Source organism: Paramisgurnus dabryanus, chromosome 9 (assembly GCF_030506205.2).
Source record: "Paramisgurnus dabryanus chromosome 9, PD_genome_1.1, whole genome shotgun sequence".
Classification (NCBI taxonomy): Eukaryota; Metazoa; Chordata; class Actinopteri; order Cypriniformes; family Cobitidae; genus Paramisgurnus; species Paramisgurnus dabryanus.
In genome coordinates, this window is record NC_133345.1 from 21,058,907 (window position 1) to 21,082,176 (window position 23,270).

The 23,270-nt window shown below is 35.0% G+C and overlaps 5 protein-coding genes across 5 annotated transcripts; 1 reads left to right on the top strand and 4 right to left on the bottom strand.

Annotated features, from left to right (window-relative positions):
- Positions 1-728: 728 nt before the first annotated feature.
- LOC135773489 (uncharacterized) lies at positions 729-8,844 on the top strand. The gene is made up of 12 exons (XM_065283098.2): positions 729-888; positions 1,477-2,193; positions 3,485-3,544; positions 3,621-3,673; positions 3,767-3,911; positions 3,998-4,356; positions 4,514-4,742; positions 5,066-5,183; positions 5,312-5,423; positions 6,218-6,329; positions 7,700-7,812; positions 8,436-8,844. The coding sequence occupies exons 1-12, from the start codon at positions 859-861 to the stop codon at positions 8,503-8,505; spliced, it is 2,118 nt and encodes a 705-aa protein (XP_065139170.1). The 5' UTR covers positions 729-858; the 3' UTR covers positions 8,506-8,844.
- Positions 8,845-11,586: 2,742 nt separating this feature from the next.
- On the bottom strand, positions 11,587-16,104 carry kti12 (KTI12 chromatin associated homolog). The gene is made up of 9 exons (XM_065283102.2): positions 15,755-16,104; positions 13,745-13,796; positions 13,490-13,542; positions 13,198-13,253; positions 13,021-13,100; positions 12,750-12,909; positions 12,605-12,667; positions 12,390-12,458; positions 11,587-11,827 (listed from the first exon to the last, which is right to left on the bottom strand). Exons 1-9 carry the CDS (start codon positions 15,903-15,905, stop codon positions 11,684-11,686), a joined length of 828 nt encoding a protein of 275 aa, XP_065139174.1. The 5' UTR covers positions 15,906-16,104; the 3' UTR covers positions 11,587-11,683.
- A 486-nt stretch (positions 16,105-16,590) lies between these two features.
- nmba (neuromedin Ba) lies at positions 16,591-18,299 on the bottom strand. Its single transcript, XM_065283107.1, has 3 exons — positions 17,802-18,299; positions 17,113-17,312; positions 16,591-17,005 (listed from the first exon to the last, which is right to left on the bottom strand). Exons 1-3 carry the CDS (start codon positions 17,965-17,967, stop codon positions 16,946-16,948), a joined length of 426 nt encoding a protein of 141 aa, XP_065139179.1. The 5' UTR covers positions 17,968-18,299; the 3' UTR covers positions 16,591-16,945.
- Positions 18,300-18,422: 123 nt separating this feature from the next.
- Positions 18,423-20,524, bottom strand: sec11a (SEC11 homolog A, signal peptidase complex subunit). The gene is made up of 6 exons (XM_065283106.2): positions 20,354-20,524; positions 19,820-19,929; positions 19,514-19,663; positions 19,063-19,182; positions 18,912-18,969; positions 18,423-18,816 (listed from the first exon to the last, which is right to left on the bottom strand). The coding sequence occupies exons 1-6, from the start codon at positions 20,402-20,404 to the stop codon at positions 18,766-18,768; spliced, it is 540 nt and encodes a 179-aa protein (XP_065139178.1). The 5' UTR covers positions 20,405-20,524; the 3' UTR covers positions 18,423-18,765.
- A 420-nt stretch (positions 20,525-20,944) lies between these two features.
- On the bottom strand, positions 20,945-22,854 carry LOC135773495 (signal peptidase complex catalytic subunit SEC11A-like). Its single transcript, XM_065283104.1, has 6 exons — positions 22,714-22,854; positions 22,278-22,387; positions 21,995-22,144; positions 21,536-21,655; positions 21,351-21,408; positions 20,945-21,265 (listed from the first exon to the last, which is right to left on the bottom strand). The coding sequence occupies exons 1-6, from the start codon at positions 22,762-22,764 to the stop codon at positions 21,215-21,217; spliced, it is 540 nt and encodes a 179-aa protein (XP_065139176.1). The 5' UTR covers positions 22,765-22,854; the 3' UTR covers positions 20,945-21,214.
- Between the last annotated feature and the right edge of the window lie 416 nt (positions 22,855-23,270).

Below are 23,270 nucleotides of genomic sequence, written 5' to 3' on the forward strand. Positions count from 1 at the left end.
AAATATTTATACCTTCATCCTCTTGTAAATTGTCAATTATTTAGGTGTTTAAGAAATGTAGTGAACCATGTATTTCTAAACCTGTCAAAAAGTCCTCTTTCATTTACATACTAGGCATTCAAATGTGCTTTGTATTATGAGTATGTGGCCTTTCAGTACTTGAACTTGAACTCTCTTATTGTCATTCTACTTCATAACGCAAGAGGGCATCTACTCCAAAAGTATGAAGACGTGGCATTATAATTTTTTCAAACTAATCAACGAATTTATTTTTTAATTCGTTACTTATTATTAAAGTCTAGCTGTGTCTTTATTTAAGAATAACTATTACAGACGTGTGTCTGAAGGAAGCGATTCCGAGCCTGCGTTGTGGCTAGAAAGATACAGCTACGGCCAAAATCTCGTGAAATCTCGCCGGAGGAGCGCTGTTATGCTAAACATCTCGCGAGATTTTTCGTAACCGTATGCCCTCTATCCAGAACCGATCCTGTGTGGTCACGTGGTGACTGTTACTTTTCTCCGCGCTGTAAGGTTGGACCAATTATAGTTGATCGTTTTAACAACATAAAGGATTTTAAAAACCTCCCTTTACAGAGTTTGCTGGACAAAATCTCAATGTGTATGTCATGTTTAAATCATTTAAATGAATACATTTAAAAGATTACATATTCTAACATACTTTTGATCCAATTATGACAAAAACAAATGTTTTTGAGCCAGCCAAGCGCCCCCTGGAGGAAGCTTTTATTTAGAAAGCTCATATGTTTAGGTTTATGCTAACGTCAGGAATCGCAGTGACAATCAGCTATAACTATTTAGGCATTGGGTGGTTTTTATTGACAGCTGGTGTCCGATTTAATGGAGTCAGAAAGTGCAGGTGTGGTGCAGGTTAGTGGCGAACATCTAAATTTCATTGATTTGAATAAAAGACAACAAGCAAGTAACTTGGTTATAGCATACATAACATGTCAATGCGATCTGTTGATCTCACTTGAAGAAAACACCCGTAAATTAAACCATAGAGTTAGCATAATTTTTAAAAAAGACTTTAACCATATTTTTTAATACGTAAGTTAATTGTTTCAATAATGTCATTTTTTTCATTATACAGTAAAAAGCATTTCCTGATCACATTGTGTGGCACGCGTGTGTTCATTGACATAAAGGAGTTCAATGTGCACCAATGATGCTATGCAAACACATGCAGAAAATAGATTTAAGTTATCTGCGTTAACAAGCAAACTAGTGTCTTTTTAATAGACTGGTTAATGGGTTTTAAGTTCTCAGCAGCAGTCTTTGACTAAATTAGTTTAGCTGGAAACTAAAAATATCAAGCTTTAAAGAAAACACAGCTTTGTCATGCTTTTAAATATATCATAAATGCTTCATCACACATTAAAAACTACACCTGCATTTCGAGAACAAAAGTGTCAAGTGCCAAACACTCCATAATCTTGTTTTATTTTTAATTCAAAGTCTTCGGAGGTGAGCCATCCTGAAGATGAACCAGCCCCTTCATCCTTATCCACTGAAACCGAACGGGACAGCACAAGCCATCATGAGGAGATCAACAATACAGACACAGTACAGAAGGCTGAACCGGTGCGACCGCTCTGCCGTTTTTACTCTCAAGGCAGACGATGCTATTACGGTAAAAGGTGCCGCTTTCTTCATCAGAGAGCTGCGGCTGCCGCCCCAGCTGTGAATGAAGCAGAAAGTAGCACAGATCCAAAGAAAGATCACAGAGAGAAGGTCAAAAATGCAGATGGTCAGCCGTCAGAGTCAAGTGAAAGCAGCCAATCGGGTAAAGAGAAGCAGTCGATCCCAACCAGCCGCAAAACTGCTCCCGTGAAACGAGAACGAGCCCGGAGAACCTGCAGCTACTTCATGTCTGGCTTTTGTGCGATGGAAGACCGTTGTCGCTTTTGGCACCCCGAGCAGCTTCCACCTGTAGAGGACCAGCCTAAAGAGAAACCCAGAGAGAAGAGCAACTTCAGGCCCCCTGCTCCACGACCAGCTCAAGAACAAGCCAAACTGGCTGATCTCACCGAGGAGGTCTGCAAGCAGCTGAGAGCCACTGAGATCGCACAACTGATCAAGAGATTCCCAAAAGACAACCTTATAGTGCAGGAGCGAGAAGATGGAAAGCTGACCTACTACAGAGTGACGGTCCAAGCTACAGACCCTGACTGGGTAAGACTTATCGACTAGACTATTGTCTAGAATAGGTTAAAGGAAAACACAACCGTTTTTTAATATTTCACTATGTTATTACCTCAGCTTAAATAATGAAAACATACCGATCTTTTCTCAATGCGTCCACTTTATCTTTGTACAGTGTGTTGTTAATGTGTTAGCATTTAGCATAGCCCCATTCATTCCTTAGGATCCAAACAGGGATGAATTTAGAAGCCACCAAACACTTCCATGTTTTCCCTATTTAAAGTACATGAGTAAGTATGGTGGCACAAAATAAAACGTGGGGATTTTTAAGTGGATAAAAATGAGAACTATATTGTATGGCAGAAGAGCACTTAGTTTGCAGAACTTCGACCTCGGGCACACAGTAATATTGACAGAAGTTTAAGCAAGAGGGGGAGTAGTCAGGAGGAATGATGATGTTACTGCACGCCGAGGTTGAAGTGTTGCAAACTAATGGGCGATTTATAGTCGTGCGTAGGTCGGGTAGGCTATCCGTAGCCTGTGCGTAGCCTGACGCGCACCTCACCAAATTTTTAACAGCGCGTCAGATCTACGCGGACCGCAAGCGCTGTGATTGGTCCACCAGAAACCCTCCCGTCAGGTAAAAAAACTGCGTCATAGGTTTTTCCGTTTGTGACGGTGAAAACAAAGATGAGCCAAGTTGATGAGTGATTTAACTCAAACTGCATCAAAAGTCGCTGTTTATTTACTTCCATCATTGCTGGTCTTCTCAAATTATACACAACAAGTTGCTGTTTCTTCTTTGTTTGTGGGTTAACTTGCTAAGCTTCTTCTTCTGTGACTTCTTTTGCTGCTACTGTGGTTATACGCGTGATTACGGCCTACCAGCGGTCTGCGGGTGTGTTTAAACGTCGACGCGGACGACGACACACAAGTATAAATGAAAACCGACGCGGAACCTACGCCATCTCGGCTACGCCCTAGGACCTACGCTTGACTATAAATTGCCCTTTAGTGCTCTTCTGTCATAGGGAAAACATGGAAGTGTTTGGTGGCTTCTAAATTTATCCCTGTTTGGATCCTAAGGAATGAATGGGGCTAGGCTAAATGCTAACACATTCACGACGCGCTGTACAAAGATTAAGTGTATGCAATGAATAAGGATATGTATGTATTAATTTGTCTAAGTTGAGGTAAGAACATAGTAAAATATTGAAAAACGGTGGTGTTTTCCTTTAAGCAGTGTAGTAAATACTGTAAGTAGGTGTGCTGGATACAGTTATGGTAGTATTATACACTGACAATGTCTGTTGTTTTGTAGCCTTTTGACCAAAATGAAATCGAAATCATGGTCAGCTTTCCTGAGAATTACCCTCAAGAGGTATGCATGCTTTAAACAATACTCAAGTTTAATGTAAATACTTGCGTCAAATGACTAAAAGATAATGAATGTATAGGTATTCACTTTGGATGTTCCAGTGGACCAGGACTTGCCAGAGCTCATGGGCAGGTCAGAAAAACCCGGTTTTTGGTTCTGTCAACTCGAATATAGCATAAAAATATAAACTAGAGAGAATGACTATATTGTATGTTTTGTTTGCAGACATGTACAGAAGGTCTCAGAGGAATGGCTGAAGGCCAAACATGCCACTAACCAGCTGATGGGCAGAGTTGAGTTGCTCTTTAGGCCTTACCTGCGCTGGTTGGATCGTAGCATGGAAAAACTCTTCACTGATGGAGCCAGACAGGTGAGTCTCTCTTATTTAACTATGTAAATGTGCTTATCCAGTTAAACTCTTAATTTAAATCCCTATAAAATCTCTGCTGTTTGCAGTTGAAGAAAGACATTGACCTAGAGAGAGCCGGAATACAATTTGTCCCCTATGAGCAACTCAAGGTCACGGTTTTTAAGAACCAAGGCAAAAACTCAAACACTCCTGAGCGTATAGTGTCACTCGGTATGGCTTCGGAAGAAGAGGAGGTGGGGGAAGAGCAGGATGAAGGTGTTGAGGAGGAAGAGGAAGAGGAGACTGCTCCTGGTACTGAAGGGGAGGGAGGCGACCGGCAGGTGGAGAACATAAAAACAAGAGAGCGACGGAGTGGCACTGAGATCAAACTGCTGGGCTTGAGATTGGGAGAACAGACAGCCACTGTGGCGGCCAAACAGATCTCAGTGACCCTGCAGTGCAGTCGGTGAATTTTAGTCCTGTTTTCGAAGCACACTAAAATAGTTATAGATGTTTCTTTAGAACATACTGATGGTAACTTTTTGGTTCACCCCTGTATTTAGGATTTTACCCTTACAGGCCTTTGATTTTTTTCAATCACAGTGTCCCTTCTTGTACTGTAGGTGTAAAGTGAGCTCTGACCTGACCCTGAATGGCCGTCTGCCCTGTACAGCTCATTGTGGGAAATGCGAAGCAGGGATCAAAGCTGCTTTCAGACCAAGTATGCTGCACCACTACAGTGATGTTTTGGGCTACCTGGACCTTAAAGCAGCCGTGGCTGTGGACCTGATACTGCAGGACTCTGAGTTCAGTGTCGGTTGCCTTAACTGCGACAAAGAGGACACAATTAAGGTCTGCGATAATATTCACATGATAAGTTAATTTTAAGTCTGTATTGTGTAGTCAATCTACTCATAAAGAGTAAAATTACGATATGGTTTTGTTGGAGCGTATATTTTTTGAGTAATACAGTATGTGTTTTTAATATCAATTGAATATTAACACTACTTTAAATATTTTAAAAGAATATTTCACCTAAAAGTAAAAATTCTGTCATCTACTTTAACAGCCTTGGTCTTTCATTTCCGTTATATGTTTTATTGTTTCTTTGTAATCGAAAGCATTTGATAATATTGTCATTTACTTTCTCTTCTTCTTTTCCTGTTTTTCTCTAGAATCTGACCTATGGGCAAAACAGGGAACATAACTGTCAACATTGTCACACAAAACTCAGCCTTTTTGTGGATGCTGCACGCTTTCAGTTCATTCAGCCACAGCCCAGAAATCTGACAGGTCTGACTCTTGTGCTATATTCTCATAGACCTTTACTATTTAAAGTACAGCTATTGTTTCCCTTGCATTTACATTCTGGGCTACAAGTATTGTTACAATCATGTTTATTCATTTTATTTGATTTAAAGGTGCAGCTACTCAATACACAAGACGATTTCGAGACCCTGCAGTTCAGCAAGGGAAACCTTTACCTGATAAAGGTGCCTGCAAGCACTACAAACAAAGTCACAGATGGCTAAGGTAACAGACAGTAACCTTTTCAATTCAATTTAATTTATATAGCGCTTTTCACAATTGCTAATTGGTTCAGCAGCTTTACATTAAAAGAAGCAGGGGAAACCACAGAAAAAAATCGACAGACAATATAAGTAGCAAAATACAGCGGCTATGAATAAACTTTACAAGCGAGCGTATTAATAATGTATCGTATACAAGGGGGTGCTAAGTTAAGCCAATGTCGGCTGACTCCGTGGTTGAAAAAACCCCTAAGAGGAAAAACCTCCCAAATTCTTTAAGCCTGGGAGGAAAAAGAGCTAGGAGGGAAAAAAATATATATATTTATGTGGGATGTAAACGGATAAGGAGATTAAACTGGTTCCAACGGTGGTTGTAGGTCAGGCATCAGCTGGCATCACATTGAAGGACGGCCAGTAGATCAGTGGTGTGTTGACCTCCACGGCAGCCAGGGAGAGAGAAACAAAATCTTATTAGTGTAGGGACCGTTCACATGTAATGCAATTGTCACACAGTGTTGTGTTTTAATATATGCTCGGTTCCAGACAGGCTAGCTATTGCAGCATTAGTATATTACCCAGACGAGTTATGTGAATGCTTTGTTCCGTACATGCTAACTATTGTGCGACAAGTACATTTACTTGAAAAATTATGTGAATGCTTTGTTTAGAAAAAAGTCTTAAGTTTAGATTTAAAGTGATCGACTGAGAATTGTCATAGACGTATAACATCTGGGGCTTGAATTTGTGTCTTTTGTCTTAAAAGGTTTTGTGTATGTATTAATGTATTTTTCCCGACAGATTCCCGTGCTGTGGTCGGGCTTACCCGTGTGATGCTTGCCATGATGAGGATCAGGACCATCTGATGGAGCTGGCCACTAGAATGATCTGTGGTTATTGTGCTAAAGAACAGGTCAGCCGCTTTAATCCTATTTGGAGTATTAATACCATTTAAATGATCACAATTTAAATATTAAAATAAGTTCATGTAGCTCAACTGGTAGAGCATTGTGTTAGTAACACAAAGGAAATGTGTTTCCATTCCAGTGATCACACACACATACTAATCAAAGTTAGCTTGAATGAACCTTATCGGGCAGTTTTACAGACAGGGTTTAGATTAATCCAGGACTAGGCCTTAGTTAAATTAGGGCATTTAAGTCGTTTTTTACAAACATACCAAACAAAAACAATATTGCTGTGCATCGTGAAACAAAACAATGGCAGTGATAACATAAAAATTTGTTAGGGCAGCATGTTTTTAAATTAAGGCAGCTCAAACATGTATTTTAGGATAAGCCCTGTCAGGGAAACTGCCCTTAAATTGCTTTAAATTAAAAGCATGTATAATGTGTTAATACCACTGATCTATATAAATGACTGGATTGCGCATGACGTCACACTTGTGAAGCCACCGCACCGCCATGTTGGTATACCCAAACGTTCTTTTTAATCAATGGACGTTATCAGATTTTAATGATAAAACATCACTTTACTCGTCTTCGTTTTTATATCTGAAGTTACCCTGTACATTATAACAACACAAACGTCCAAAGCATGTAAATAGTTATTTACTGAAAGTTGTACATTTTGCGTTTTAAACAGTTATTATACATTCATCTTTATTACAGTATCAGATCAGCAGACAGACCGCAGCATATTTAGTATTAATGACAATAAACGTGCTCATTCTGAAATCTAAATAAATAATCATGCTTTGTACAGTATGTGCATGCAATAATTTGCTAGTTTTGTAATTATGTTATCTTAACTTACAAGTTACCTAAACTTATTTAGAGATAACGCTGACCGTCACAGTGTAGCTGAATGTCAAAAAAAACTTTATTTATACCCATGTCATTAACAAATGCAGCAGACACACTCACCTTAACGGTTTTTTATAAATCCATTATCCTGCCCGATTAAAACATAAACATTGCAAATAACACCAGAATTAACAAATAATTAACGTACACATATCCTAAAAATTAACCTTGTGTAACTGATACGCTGTAAAGGGGGTAAATTTTGATCATGATTTTGAATGGAAGTCAATGACGCTCTCTGCCTGTTGGGTATACCAAGATGGCGGCTCGAACTCTGCGCTGGCTTCACCTCACGCAGTTACGTCAAGCGTTCTATGCGCAATCCAGTCATTTATATAGATCAGTGGTTAATACCTTATTTTAACATACAAAACAAGATATATTTTTATGCATATAATTTACTGTACCTAATACTAAAACAAAACTTTTATGTTCTTGCTTTGTTTTGTCTCTCCAGCCTTATGGCAATGGAAAGCCATGTGTTGGTTGTGGTGGTATGATGACCAGAGCAACTTTTACAAGCCACTGGGAAGGTGGACAGGGCTGTAGGAGCAAAGTTAAGATGAGCAGGTATATTGCTCTTTTTTTCTTGTCACCACCACTAATTCAGCTGATTTGCCTTTATTTGAGGGTTATAAACATCCCATTGGCTACTGACTGATGTTGCAACATCACCCTTGATTTACAGGTGGTGTAATTTGTGACCCTGTCTGTAAAATCCAGACTAAAGTCTTAATCTAATAATGAAATTAGCAGCATCAAAGTAGTCATGGCCATTAAAATGACTGTAAATGATAGTTTTTAAAATACAGTACTTATATTTTTCATTTATAATATTGAAATTAATGATTTTATACTGAAACATTTACATTTTTTACTTTGTCCTACTCATTAAATTATTATTTTTCATGTTCTTTATATTGTGTAGGATGATTTTATGTAAAACCCAGTGAATCACAAAAAATGATTACAGCTGAGTTTTTACAGACTGAGTCATATGCAATCTTTAAACATAATCACACGTGCATTTAAACTTTGAACTGTTCTTTTCAATCCTCCATCCTAGAATATGGGAAGTTAATTTATTGCCATTTTTGCACTTAGAAACTAGTGACCTGTTGCCTATACAATGTCATTATACTTGCACTTTGAACTCAACATGAATCTTTTCTGTTCTCTTATTTTCTATACAGGAATGATAAGCACAAATACACCAACACGTGTAAAACAGTGTCCAAGAAAACAACAAATGAGAAAAAATAACCAAAGACAAAGAAACCAGAAGATCTTATTTTTACCAATCAGATTATCCGTAAACCGCTCTCAAATCATGTTATACATAACTTCACAAAGATTGATGAAATTCTGAGATTTTTGGTTAGATGATTTTACCACAATCTTTTAGTGTAAAAGGAAAAATAAATAAAATATATTTACATAACATTTGGTACACATGTTAACACAGTTCTATAATCAATGTTTTGTTTGATAGTAAAATAAAAAGTATATATCTACATGAGTTATGGATTGCTTACATAGAGGGTTTGTTTCTTCTTAAAACATTTCTGAACCTCCACTGTTTAGATTTATGTTATTTGTAACTAGAAATCTCTCTATCATGAGTTTGAATCTCTATTAAGTCTTTGTCAAGCTTGGATGGACAGAATATAAATCTCTTTTGTTGTTTTGTAAACTAAATCAGTTGATAGAGTGTATTGTATTTTACAATAATAGACTGTCTTCAGATAACACTCAAATTACACTAGTGAGGTGGAAAAAATACCTGACTACTTCGTAGTCGACACGCACTGTCTGAAAATGTTATACAATATGTTATTATACCTTAACTGTACTACTGCAAAGCATGAAAGATAGACAACTCGGTTGTCAAAGATGATGGGTATATTTATTTTGTTATTTACACAAAACGTTTAAAAATTAATTGAATAGGTTTTGGTTGGTTCAAGTACCCCCGGTCCCCAACTTTAAAGTAGTTAAAAATGGGGTACTCACAAAAAGGTTTTTGGATATAATGCAACAAAAAGGTCCAATTGTCTTAGATCTTGTTTAGGGATAAAGTGTGAAAAAAGTACAATATCTAGATATTACAGCAATATAAGTATGGCTGTGTCAACCAGAATGTGTAGACTCTCATTGTTTTTAGCATTTGAATGCCTGTGGAAAACCACATCGGAAATTCAACAACTTGCTGTGGATTTCTTGAACACTTAGGTCATACTTTTGTAAAGTAAACATGTCCTCCATAAAACAGGTTTCCCACGGGTCCTTGAAAGTTGTGAATCTGATGGAAAAAATTCAAGGCCCTGGGAAGTTTTTGAAAATATACATACATAGATACAGGTCCTTGAAAGTGCTTTAATCTATTTTATGCAAGAAGTTTTCTGGAAAAAAATCCATTTTATTCCTTGTGTATTGTAGGATAATGCATAAGAATTCTAGACGTTTGAAGCACACGTGCTAAACTTTTCGCTTTAAATGCTTATATCTTCTTTATGCAAATGTTGATTCATACCAAAATGCTTTTTTGCATAGTTGTGTTTGACACACGAAAACGTCTCTGGTTACATATGTAACTGTTGTTCCCTGAGAAGGGAACGAGATGCTGTGTCTCCCTTGCCATTCTTCCTGCATCCCTGTAACGCCGTCTGTGGCAATATTTCAGATAGCGATATACTTCCTGGCTCCCGTGTCACCCTGTCTTTGTCATTAAGCCTCACCATTGGTTGAATTTGATATACACATTCAGATGCACTTACCCCTGGCCTGGAGGCTCCCCAAAGTGTCACTGCAGTGATGCAGCGTGAGTTCCCTTGAAAGGGAACTGTAACAATGTATCTTTAAAGATAACACAATGTAACCCTGCTCTCACTTGAAATGTGTCCCCACATTTAGTCCTTGAATTCAAGGGTTTCGGACCGGGAAAGTCGTTGAAAGGTCCTTGAATTTAAAGTTAATTAAGGTGTGGGAACCCTGATAAAATTACTCAATTTAATTCATCCATTGGTATCAAATGTGTTTTGATGTTAAATTAATATTGCTATTTTGCCAAAAGGTGGCAGCACTTAACAACCCATTAGTTTCAGACAATAAAGTGGTATTTTGCAGCTTTTAAATATATATATATATATATAAGCTTCCTCTTATATGAATATTATAATATTTGATATCTAATCACTTAGGCTGGGAAACTTTGCAAAAAATAATAGGTATTTTGCTATACTTTCTAATTAGACGCAAAAAACTATATTGGTTTACTAAATTTCATTTGGAAAGATTTTCATCATAAAGTTGAACATTTTACTAATAGTGTTTCTATTATGACGGTCAATAGTTTAGTGTAAATTACATAAGAAGAGCCAAAAACCGAAACCTATTGAAATTGTGAGACGTTTCACCTTGAATCACAACTCATATGTACTTTAATTTCCCTGTACAGGAATTAACTTTAAAGTCAGATAGGAAAGCATTTATTTAATATAAAAATATTAACTTTATGTAATAATTGTATATTTAAAGAGTGATAGTGATAAAAATCTACACAAATCTGTAAAACTGTTCCTGATTTCCCCATTCAGCAGAGCGTGAGAGGTCATTCAAGACACAATCTTTACACACCATATTTACCACATTAAAATGTTTCACATAAACAGCTGGACTGATTTCCTGCAGTGATTCACTAAAAGAAGAGTCAATAAGACACAGAGATCATCCCTGAGGCATAAACAAGAGGCTTGCAAAAAAATACTATAAAGTCAGTGTCTAGATGAGTTTAATGCATTATTTCATTATAGCCTGCACACACATGGAGTGAGAAAACATCTGTAGGTATATGATGCAGGCAGCTTTGTTTAAACCTTGCAGTCGGTTCAAGATTTGTATACCACAATTCATGTGGTCTACTAAAACATTTAATACGGTTTTATTTTCATCCTGTTTTTAAAGAGGTGCTTAACAACTACAGTGTCCCATTTCGAATAAAGCATTTGGTATTTTTGAGCATAATAGGATTGGGCCAGTAAGTCAAGCAGTTAAATGTAGTTAAACCTTTCAAAGCATGTTTGTATCTTTAGGAAAATGTGTTGTATTATGTGTGGGCCTAGTGGTTAGCACATGTGAAATGATGCTTAAATGGATGAATGAGTTCAATTCTGACTTCAAGTTAATTCTGGTCATCATGTCTCTTCAAATGCATCAAAGTACTGAATTGTATTTTTAGATGAATTTCGTGTTTTTTGGATAATCCTTGGATATAAACTTCAAACTTCATAAGCAAGAATTACTACAGCACAGTTACGAACTGTTATGAATACTCACATGCATTGAAAGATTTCACATTTTATTGCACTTAAAACATAAACATTGTTAAAAAGCAACTTGAAAACAATAAATATGTCATTAACTACAATTAAAAAGAGTACAATTAGTGCATACTCTTATTGAGATACTGCACAAACATATTGGCAATCTGTCCAATGTTCTCCGTTGGATGCATCTTGGTGTAACTGATGAACTGACGTCTGAGTTTCCTTAGCTCCACCATGTTTAGACTTCTCGTGAGTTCGATGTATTAAAAAGGTTAAGGAAATTAAGCGGTTGCATATTGTGAATCGTATTACCACATCCAATAAACCAGTTTTAAAATGATCAGCAGGAGCACATTTCTGATACTGCCGTTTAAATTAATTCTAGGAATATTCCCTTTGAATGCTATATTATTTCAAAAGGCCATCTGTACTGGCACCTTTGGTTACCTTTACCGTCAACAAATTGCAAATGCATTAAAACGAAATAGCATTCTTTGATGTCTGTGTATTCATTGCATGCACATAGGTTCAATCAGTCTTCAATTAGCATTAAACGGATTCAATTTTTCTCAACGTACAACATTTCAGCAGAGGCTATTAAAATTCAAGACTTGATGTGACTTTTTTAAAGTAATCTATTTTTTAATGATCTGCTATACGGAGAAACGATTAGCAAAAATATATGAGAATATCAAAGTGCTCTGGCTGAAAGCAAGACATGACTACTTTTTCACCCTAGGACCAAAGCAAAGAAATACTAAACAAACAAAAGTTCAGTGCACGAATAAGATTAAAATGATAAATTTGTTAAGAAAAGGATATCTTTTCTGTAGCTCCAGGAATAGATATAAGATCCCCAGGCACGCTCGTCTTCTGTGAGTCAAGAACAGCCTACAAAATAAAATAGCCTTAAAATACAATTCATACTTACAAATATTACAATAATATGTTGTAATTTAAAACTAATAAGTATATTAAATACATCTGCATACATTCAAATTTCATATAAAGATTTTCACATAAAATGGAAATTGTACCATTAAGACGTCTTGTGTAACTTTGTCCAGCTCATACAGAAAATTGGTGGATGAGAGTGGTTGCTATATCACATGACAACAGAGTCAAGGTTTTGCTAGAATGATGCATTAATGCATTATGCAAGTATGCAAGTAATGTTCTTACACTCTGTGTTGACTGATTAGGCGGTGGTGCTTTTTTTCTGAAAAGTGCATCACAGATGGCTTCAAATGGAAGTGTGTCCTCTTTCTGAATAGTAAAGAGTGGACTATCCCATCTGTTCCTTGAATCAGGAGCTTCAAATCTCAGTATAAGTGCGTCAAGACTATTATAATAAAAAAACAGAAATGCTAATTATTGATAGTAAATGAAGCAATAAGAAAAGCTTGAAAAAATGCAATTAATATTAATAAATAAATTAAATAATCATACTTACAGTTCCTGACTGTACTGAGAATCAGCCTCTCTCTCTTTATTCCATTCTGAGCTCATTTCAGCTGATGTTAAACAGTACACCTGTAGAAGATTGAAGTATAAACTATAAGTACTGTTTTATTAAACAATGGGCAGAAGTTTCAAACATGTTCAGGAGGAGTTTCTAGAGTTTACATACCAAGCAAAAGGGTGTCTGTGTATGTTTGATAAGACAAAAGAGCTCATATCTGTAACCTAGAAATGAAAGCCAATTATTTGTTAATGTTATGCGAGACTTAAATGTTAAAGTGCCTTATGTAACGCCAGCTGTTCAGACCAAGATCTGCTATTTTACTTGTCTTCGTCAGTGCCAGCAAAGCTGCAATCTTCATGCCGTTCCATATAACACAAAAATGGGTTTAACTCTTCAGAAAAACAAGTCCTATACATGTATATTCTAACACCGCAATCACGTCATCATTTCAATTTACCTTTAATGTAATTCAAGGAGTCAAGAATCACAATGTCATCTTTACTGACTTTCCTGTATCCAAAAACAAGAGTACATAAGTTAATGATTTACATCTGCTCAAAGCAGACCATACTTGGATCAAATTGAATACTTGAATTGATTGTAATTTTGGATTCAAATGTAATTTTAAGTAACATGAATAAGTCCATACAGAGAATGTACCAGTATGTCTATTTAATGTATGAGGCAGACATAGAGATAAATAACATCTCACCTCTCAACTTCAGCTCGCAGTTCTCCTCTCAGATTCTTCTCTTTTTGTGAGTCTGCAGTCAAATAGTAAATGTGACACAACACGTCCTGTTAGACTATTTATACGCATGGTGACAATATTACATATGCTTATAGCTATGTAAATTTGGTTCTTTTTTATAGGTTATAGCTTTTGATAGAGCATGTGTGCAATATCTAGGCAGCACATGGTGAGCATTACTTTTAACATGAACTCCCACATTAAAAATACTGTACAATATTTCAGTATTTATTATAGTAACCTGTAGTAATATTCCTATAATATAGTAGTTTTGTACCTTTGTATAGTTGATTTTAAAGTATACTGCAGTATTTACTTGTTTATCAATTTATTACAAAAAAAAAACTGTAGCAAAATGCCTAGATCAGAGGTCTCCAACATGGTGCCCACAATGAGTTTGTGAGTTGCCCATTAAAGCACATTTGATTAAATGGGACATATCATGAAAATCTGACTTTTTCCATGTTTAATTATAATTTGGTCCCCAGTGCTTCTATCAACCTAGAAAATGTGAAAAAGAGTAACGTTTGTTTTGGTAAACTATTCTTTGCAAGCATGTGAAAAAATAGGTAATTGAAATTTGGCCCCCACTGTGATGTCAGAAGGGGATAATACCGCCATTTAGTGCAGAGATCAACTCATTGCATTTAAAAGAACACACCCAAAAACTAAACATTTTTGCTCACAACTACAAAGTGGCGATTTTAACATGCTATAATACATTATCTGTGGGGTATTTTGACCTAAAACTTCACATACGTACTCTAGGGACACCAAAGATTTATTTGACATCTTAAAATAAGTCTTGTGTCCCCTTAAACTCTTTCCCCGCCATTGACGATTTATCTCGTCAATTAAGAAAATAACATTTGCACGTTCTGAAGAATTGTTATGCACTTACCCAATTTATGAAAACACTGAAGCCAAAACGTTATTTACTAATTTTAAACTCTATGTATGTTTTGATAATCGTTCTGAATCTGATCTCTAACAAAATTCCTTCACAAAAATGCAATTATTTCAGCTTTTTGCTTAAAAAGTATTTTTAAAGAAAAATACCCATACACATAGAATGAAACCGGTTTTCCCCGTTTTGTTTGTTTATTGTTTGTTTGAAAGCAGAGGGTCTGTTCTTTCATTTGATATATTTGTATGTATATATATTTTATACTATAATATACTATAGTATTTGCTACAGTTTATCAATGTACTATAGTAAACTGTAATGTAATGCCTAGATACAACAGTGTTTTTGTACCTTAGCATACTAAATGTAAAGTATGGTATTTGTTAATTAATTAGTAAACTACAGTAAAGTTCCTAGATAATGTGTGTAGTAAATAAACAGAATATACAGTTTATCAAATCACTATACTGTACACTAAACTATAGTATTAAACCGCAAAATTACTTTCTTACAGTATTTTTTGTCTTGTTTTCAGTAGAAATATCTAAAAATTCTTAAAATTAAGTTGTATTTTCTTGATTATCAAAATGACCTAAGAAAATAAGTCTAGTTTTAGACAAAAAATTACAATTTAAGCGAATTTGTGCTTAAAACAAGCAAAAATATCTGCCAATGGGGTGAGAAAATTTTGCTTGAAAAAATTATTTTTATTTCAACTTTTTTTTCTCACCCCATTGGCAGATCTTTTTGCTTATTTTAAGATCAAATTCACTTAAATTGTATATTTTTTGTCTATTTTCTTAGGTCATTTTGCTCATCAAGAAAAGGCATCTACAGTAAATAAAATAATTTTTTAATATTTCTACTGAAAACAAGACAAAAATACCAAGAAAGAAAGTCATTTTTTTGCAGTGTACCAAAGTGTAGCAATGCTAATTACTATTACATACTACAGTACACTACAATCTACTATAGTTTACTATTTAATAGCATATCATCGTATATCGTAAATACTAGTAAAATACAGTATTTACTTCAAGTATGGGTTGTAAGAAGCTTTTTACCTGCATATACAGAGTTCTTATCAATTCCTTGAGCTTCATCTCCGACAATATGAACCTTTCTCCCTGTGTTTTGCGTCAAGTAATCTTTCAGTTCATGTACTCGTCGCGTTTTACCACTGCACGGATAACCACAAAACACAACTAAAGGCATTTTAAAGCAAACTTTTTGATTATTTGAAGAGACTCATGCTTTTCTACACTGATCCATGTTTTTTCTTCTTCGTGTGGATGTTGTTTTCAGGCCTGTAGTGCATTGCTGCCCTCTACATGTCTGTGATAAAACACCACACAGCTGCATAAATACAGTACTGGTTATATCTGTAATAAATTCATTTAGTTCAGTTTGATAAAGAAATAAACTCATTACTGTCTAATTTCGCTTAACACAGGAGCATGTGTGTTTAGCATTACTCATCACTCTGTCATATATTAACCTCGGGTCTCTAAAACACTGAAATTACGCAATTTGGTAATTATTTGTTACCAATCAATTATGTCAAAGCCAAATGTGTGTTTATATTGAAGCAAGTTTGTTTAAAATCCTACTGTTTTTAACCTTTTGCACTTAACCAGGTACTTTTTGAATTTGATATATTATGGAAATTTGAATATTTACCAATGCACGTTTTTTTCTTATCTCAGTGTTCATACGAAACATAAAAAATACTTTAGTAAACTTAAGTATTAACTGTAGTATAGCCTATATTATGGTAACTAGTCTAAACTTTATTAATGCATAGTATATAGTGAATTGATTAACTGTAGTAAGTACAATACAGTATGCATATACTTTAATTTTTACTATGATAAGGTTTAAAAAACACAATAGCACCTAGGAATTTTACTAGCATTTATTAAAGTAAATACTTTTACTACAGTATTTTTCATGTAGGTTAAGATAACTTTGCATCTTTTGACATCAATATAAGAGGTGATAATAATACTTTTTTTGCTGTTTCATATTTATTTTCTTAAAATACATTTTTAAAGTCTTCATCCATCCATCCATCCATTCATACAGTTAATATGCAGTAGCCACAGCAGTCTATGAATTTAGTTTAAACACTTTTACAAAATACATACATATTTATATAACAGGCATAAATAAGAAACACAAACAAGAGCATTAAATAAGACTTGTGTATACAGATCTTGTAAACAATTGTAAGTCACATAAATATTTTATGTAGGCTAGCCAATGTTTCTTTCTTTGGTGTAGTTTTTCAAAAGCTTCATCAAGAAGTCTGTGTCCTGAAATAAAAGATAAACATGTAAATAAGAGTACAGTAAGACATATTTAAATCTCTTTCTTAGCTATGTACATTTTGTAAACAGAATCTGTGAATAGTTTGATTCACCTGGTTATGAAGATCTTGTGTCCCTTTTGGATCCTGAAGTTCAGCTTGAAGAGCGACTTTCAGGACCTCCTGACTGATCAGTTCCCTCAAATCTTCAGTTTCTGAACTCGCTGACCGAATACGAAACCTCTTAGATCCTGAGGATGATGAGTTGTCTAGTAACTGGCTATTTGAAATGCTTTTCTTGCCCATGAAATGACCTAGAAGACAATAATGATGTTGGAACATGGATTTAGGCAGATAATTAAAAGGATCAAAACAGTTTTAGTTCATAAGAAAGTCCCACATGAAAAACACTGTAGTAGACTAAATAGTATACACTGTCGTATATCATAGTTTACTATATATTGTATGATATAATATTCTTTTTTTTAATTATTAATAAACTGTATAAATCCTGTAGTAAACTTGCAAAAACAACTATTCCACAGTTTACTTCTAACGTTACACAATTTTTTCATGTGGGAAAAAACAAATCAATTGAAGAGTTTCGTTGCAAAACGAGATAACTCCGTTTTTTAAATTTTAACTTAAAAAATACAGCTAAGAAGCACCATAAAACAAAATAATAACATAATAATAAACATTTTGACAAAAATGTTAAAAACGGAGTCATCTCATTTTGCAAACTCTTCAATTGTTATTTGAACGCTTAAAAGTGATACTACAATTAAAACCACATAGCCTACCTGTAGCCCAGAGATTCCCTCGTGGATGGACTTTAAATTTGGAAACTTTATTTCGCAACTCGGTTAAATCTAGACTAACTGATGTACTTAAGGATATGTTGAAGAGCATTATGAAGATGAATAATAATCTATATTTGCACAGTTCATTTCCGCTTTTCACAGCCATATTCTCGTGTCAAGTATCCGACAGTTGGGCTCCTCAGTTCAGATTCAGCTCGTGCCAGCTTTTCTTTCACTGTATCTTTGCGGTCTTGTTTTATACGAGCCAAGGGGGCTGGTATGGCACGCAGCTCTGAGCTCATAGATGTTGTCATTAAACGCACGTAACGACAGTAAATGGGTAGTCTTGATCTTTAAACGAGACAGTTTAATACACACTGACATAACCTCAAATTAAAGATTCACACTGCACCATTTGGTTTATTTCTACATTTGCATTGCTTTTAACCCGGAGGAAAATATGCTCACTTATAATGAAAAACATTTGTGTTTGCATGTCGATTAAATAAATAAATGAAAATGCAATGCAAGTGTATAGTCGCTTTGTGAATGAACAAACCATTTACAAATTCTCTATGTAATGTAGAGAGAAAGCGAAAGAATAAGACTTAAGGCTTCATATCTTATACACACCAAATAATATGATTTGATATTTGGCTCAGCATTTTTATTTCATACAAAATATTGAGGTTTAAGAAAGTATTCAACATACAATGCAAGGTCACCTGTGGGTAAAGTCAGATCGAACAAAAACAGAATTTTGTAAGACATGGAAAATTAGCGAATATAAATGCTTTCAGTAGTTTTATGTACCTCATGTTTGCGTGTTTTATCAAGCAGAGAAAATAATTACTTTGACTTAAAGCAAGTGCAGGATTTTCACACAAACAAAAAACATCATAAAAACTGGTCATTAGAGAATGCTGTTGCATGATTTGACTGACACCATTGCTCTTGAGCAGCTTCATTCTCGATGTACCAAAACAAACAGCCCAAGCAAACACAGTACAGCATACTGTCAGGGAAGAATAAAAAAAAACACATTAAAGTAACATACAACTTTCATAAGTTAAACATGAATATTTCTCTTGACATCAGTACATTGCATACCTTAAATTTGGGGTAGTCATTCATTAAAATTGTGACTATTCCGATGTAAGGCACGAACCTGCCCCAGAGAAACAGTGATCAGAAAAACATGCACATTTTCTCACAGTTTAACTTATTTACTAATTTGGTTAACAGCTTTTTTATTACTTACCCTCTTGCTCTACCCACTACATCTTTCTTCTCCAGCCAGTGCTGCCCTTGCTTGTAAAGACCTCTATCATCCACAGCATTATTGTCACCTTTTGTCAAAAACTTGATGTCGCCATTTTCTCTGAAATCACCATGCATTTAAGTTATTAGAATGAACAAAGGCATCAGTATGACTAGACAATCATAAGAAAGTACTACTTGACTTACTAATATAGCTTAGTACATGCTGCTCCTGCCCTGGCCCCTGACAAATTTAAAATTCTTAATGCCAGGAATTAGACTGGAATCATAATGTTTTTCCAGAACAAAGTACACTAGATTTTTTTTACCAAAAACGTATGCCCTTATATTGCTATTCATCTATTCTTCTGCCCTGCCCATATGTGCAGGACTTGCAAAAATCCTTCTTGATGAAAATATATTTCAAAAACATGTCTTACGGGTGTACTTACTTCTCATGAATTTTTAGGACTCTGTGTACAATGGGAATTTCTCTTCCTTCAATTCTAAACACAACAATTTCTCCCACTCTGATCGGATCTTCAACACGATTCGTGAGGAAGAGGAGATCTCCTCTGTAAAATGCAGGTTCCATACTTCCACTAAAGAAATAAATGAAGGACATTTAAAAATGTTAATGGTTTCCAAATAAAATAGGCAATGGCCCTACAGAAATCCACAACAATGCATGCAAGAGAAATCCATACCAAGTCTTGGATCTGAAAGTGATGAGCAGACTCTGTTACTGGTTGCCTTACCTGAGAACAACAACAATTGGGCTCTCACTTCCAGTTACAACCATCAAGCCTTTCCATATCATCAAGGCTGAAGATACAATCATCCCAAAATTCAGCACTTGATAGTAAAGCTGAAAAACAGAAAAATATTGGATGATGTCAACAAGCTTTAGTTTTAGTTTGTAATATTTATCTTAATCATACTTATGAAAATATAGACTGCTTATTAAATAAATGCTGTATTGGATTCATCAAAAAAAAAAAAAAAAAAAAAAAAAAGTAATAGTAAATGTAACGGTAAAGCGACTAAACTATAAGGTGAATAGCGGCTGCTAGAAAAGCCTATTTTCGGTTTGCATCTTCAACTATAAAATAAATAACAGCACCTTATAATAACAAGCTGAAACAACATTATGCATGTAAAACCGTCGGTGCAGAGCAGTAATAATAAATATGTAAGAACGTTACACCAGCTGTCAGTCATTCAGGCTGACGTGTAGTAACATAAAGCAATGGCAAGGAAGGAAGCATCAAGCTAGCAAAATAAATACATACCTGACGCTTATTCATTCGGCGAACATCATCGAGGAAATCTAATGATAACATATTGTACAACAACAGCAAGTTATATATATAAGATTTTCAAAAAATATATTTTTTTCTGACGCTCCGCAACCACTTCTGTTGGTTAGCGGATACGCGGCAACTTTTTTCCGGTTATGTCACTTCCGGTTGATAGAAGCGGTAGAGAAACGCGACATGGAAACTGTAGTTTCAAATAATTTTGTTGTTAATTTTAACAGAATGATTTAATTTAATCTCATAAACTAATTGAAATGTATTGGACATATATGTTTAATCCACCCACTTTTGGTTGGTTGTGGTCGAATGTAGTTTTATAGAAATAAGATGGAAATACAAGTGTAGGCACTTTGTTAATGTGTCTACTTGATAATTAACTTAATTTTTTTATTCACTTATTTAATAATATATTATTATTTCATTTTTATGTATATTGAACAAACGAACAGCTTAATTAAATAATTTGTGTAAATACATACCACTGTGTTAGGTGTAAATAAAACAAATGAAAGCAAAAGAACTAGCCTTAATTATGCTTCATACCTTACACAAAATAATACAATGTAACATTTGACACAACATTTTATTTCATACAAAATTTTGACGTTTAAGAAAGAGGAAATCTGTCTGTAAAGTCACATCAAGCAAAAGCTCAATTTTGTAAGACATGGAAAATTAACAAATATAAAAAGTTGTGTGTTCTTTCGGAGAAAATTATAATTTGACCTTCTTTTAAGAGAATGTTTCTTAGCACTCCCATGCATATAAACAAACAATGTAAAAACTAGAGAAATGCATCGATGGTTTGACTGACAAAATTGTTGTTGAGGGTCTTCATTCTCTATGTACCAAAACAAACAGCCCAAGCATACACAGTACAGCATACTGTCAGGGAATAAAGAAAAAGTATTATAATGTATAAAATGTACAACGTATCTCAAGTAAGTACTGATTTCAGTACACTGCATACCTTTAATTGGGGGTAGTCATTCATCAAAATTGTGACAATTCCAATGTAAGGCACAAACCTGGAATAGAGGAAGAACGATATGAGAAATGCCACAAATGAGATAAAGTTCTCCATATCTGTTCACTTAACTGTTTTACTGATTAACTGATGTGGTTAGTCACATTAAATGTGATGCATTTTCTTACCCTCTTGTTCTGCCCACCACATCTTTCTTTTCCAGCCAGTGCTGCCCCTGTTTGTAAAGGCCCCTGTCATCCACTTGATTATTGTCACCTTTTGTCAAGAACTTGATGTCCCCATTTTCTCTATAAGAAACAATAGGGTCTAGGTTATTAGAATGAACATAGGCATCAGACACTCATAAAGGAGTACAACCTGGATTTAGCAATAAAGCTTAGTACATGCTGCTCCCGTCCCGACAATTTAAATTCTTAATGCAGTGAATTTGAATCTTTTTCAGATTCAGATTTTGCCTTGATAAAAATATTTCAAAAACATGTCTCACCAACACCGAACCTGTGATCTTGTACTTTTAATCTTGTTTTTAAAGGCATTGGTGTGAACAGCAAAGTAAGAATTTCATTGTGCAGGAAAATTGTGCATAATGAGACAATAAAAGGCTTGAATCTTTTAAGTGTACATACTTCTCATGAATTTTTAGGACTCTGTGTACGATGGGAATTTCTCTTCCTTCAATCCTGAACACAACAATTTCACCCACTCTGATCGGATCTTCAACACGATTTGTGAGGAAGAGGAGATCTCCTCTGTAAAATGCAGGTTCCATACTTCCACTAAAAAAAGATATTGACATAAAAACATTTTTGGTTAACATTTTCAACTGTGCATGATGGGGAATCAATGTAAAAAATGTGTGCAAAGTTTCAGATCTGAAAATGATGGGCAGACTGTTACTGGTTGCCTTACCTGAGAACAACAACAATTGGGCTCTCACTTCCAGTTCCAACCATTAAACCTTTCCAGATCATCAAGGCTGAAGATACAATCATCCCAAAATTCAGCACCTGATAGTAAAGCTAAACACGAGAATATTGCTCAATTTTAGAAAGCTTTTGTTTTAATGTCTGCACCATGTTTCATGTTTTCTATTATGCTTTCACGAAATGTATATAATGCTAATAAAAACAAGGATTGCTGTAATCATGGGTTCAACTATAGTTTAAGGCACTATACTTAATTTAAAGTCCGGATCAATTATTAACCATGTGTACAGCGATTCAAATAGCATTATATTTGCAAATTACAGTAATAAATGGGTAAAAACATAAACCATCTTTCAACCATTCAAGCTGACGTGTAGTAGCAGAAAGCAATGCAAATGAAACATGTAGTTAATACATACCTGGCGCTTATTCATTCGCCGAACATCGTCGAGGAAATCTAATGATATCATCTTGTGCAACAGTTAATTATACACAACAACAGCACATAACAACATTGCAAAAAGCGTGATTTTATTGTAAAGTTGTGTCACCACTACCGGTTTGCATACACGCGGCAAGACTTCCGGTACGCTACTTCCGGCTGGAAACGACTGCGAAAGAAATATTAGACAAACTTGCTATCAAGAACATTTCTTAGACATTTGACATAGAAGTTTAATTTGAAATATTGACAAACATAATAGTGACAGAAACAATAGTAATCTTTGTATTTGAAGGCCTCCAAAACATCAAACGTCTGATAACACATACTGTAAGTTTGAGTCTCGGTTGTCTTTAATCTGAGAATATGTAAATTATCAAGTTTTTTCTCCATATAAGCATTTACAAAAGTGCTAATTTTGATTGTAAGAATGGCTCGTTGAATATAAATGTCATTGAAACTAGTCCTCTAATGGAATGAATATGAAAATATATTTTCTCTGAGTGCAGATACCTGGGTTTAAGTGAATACCTT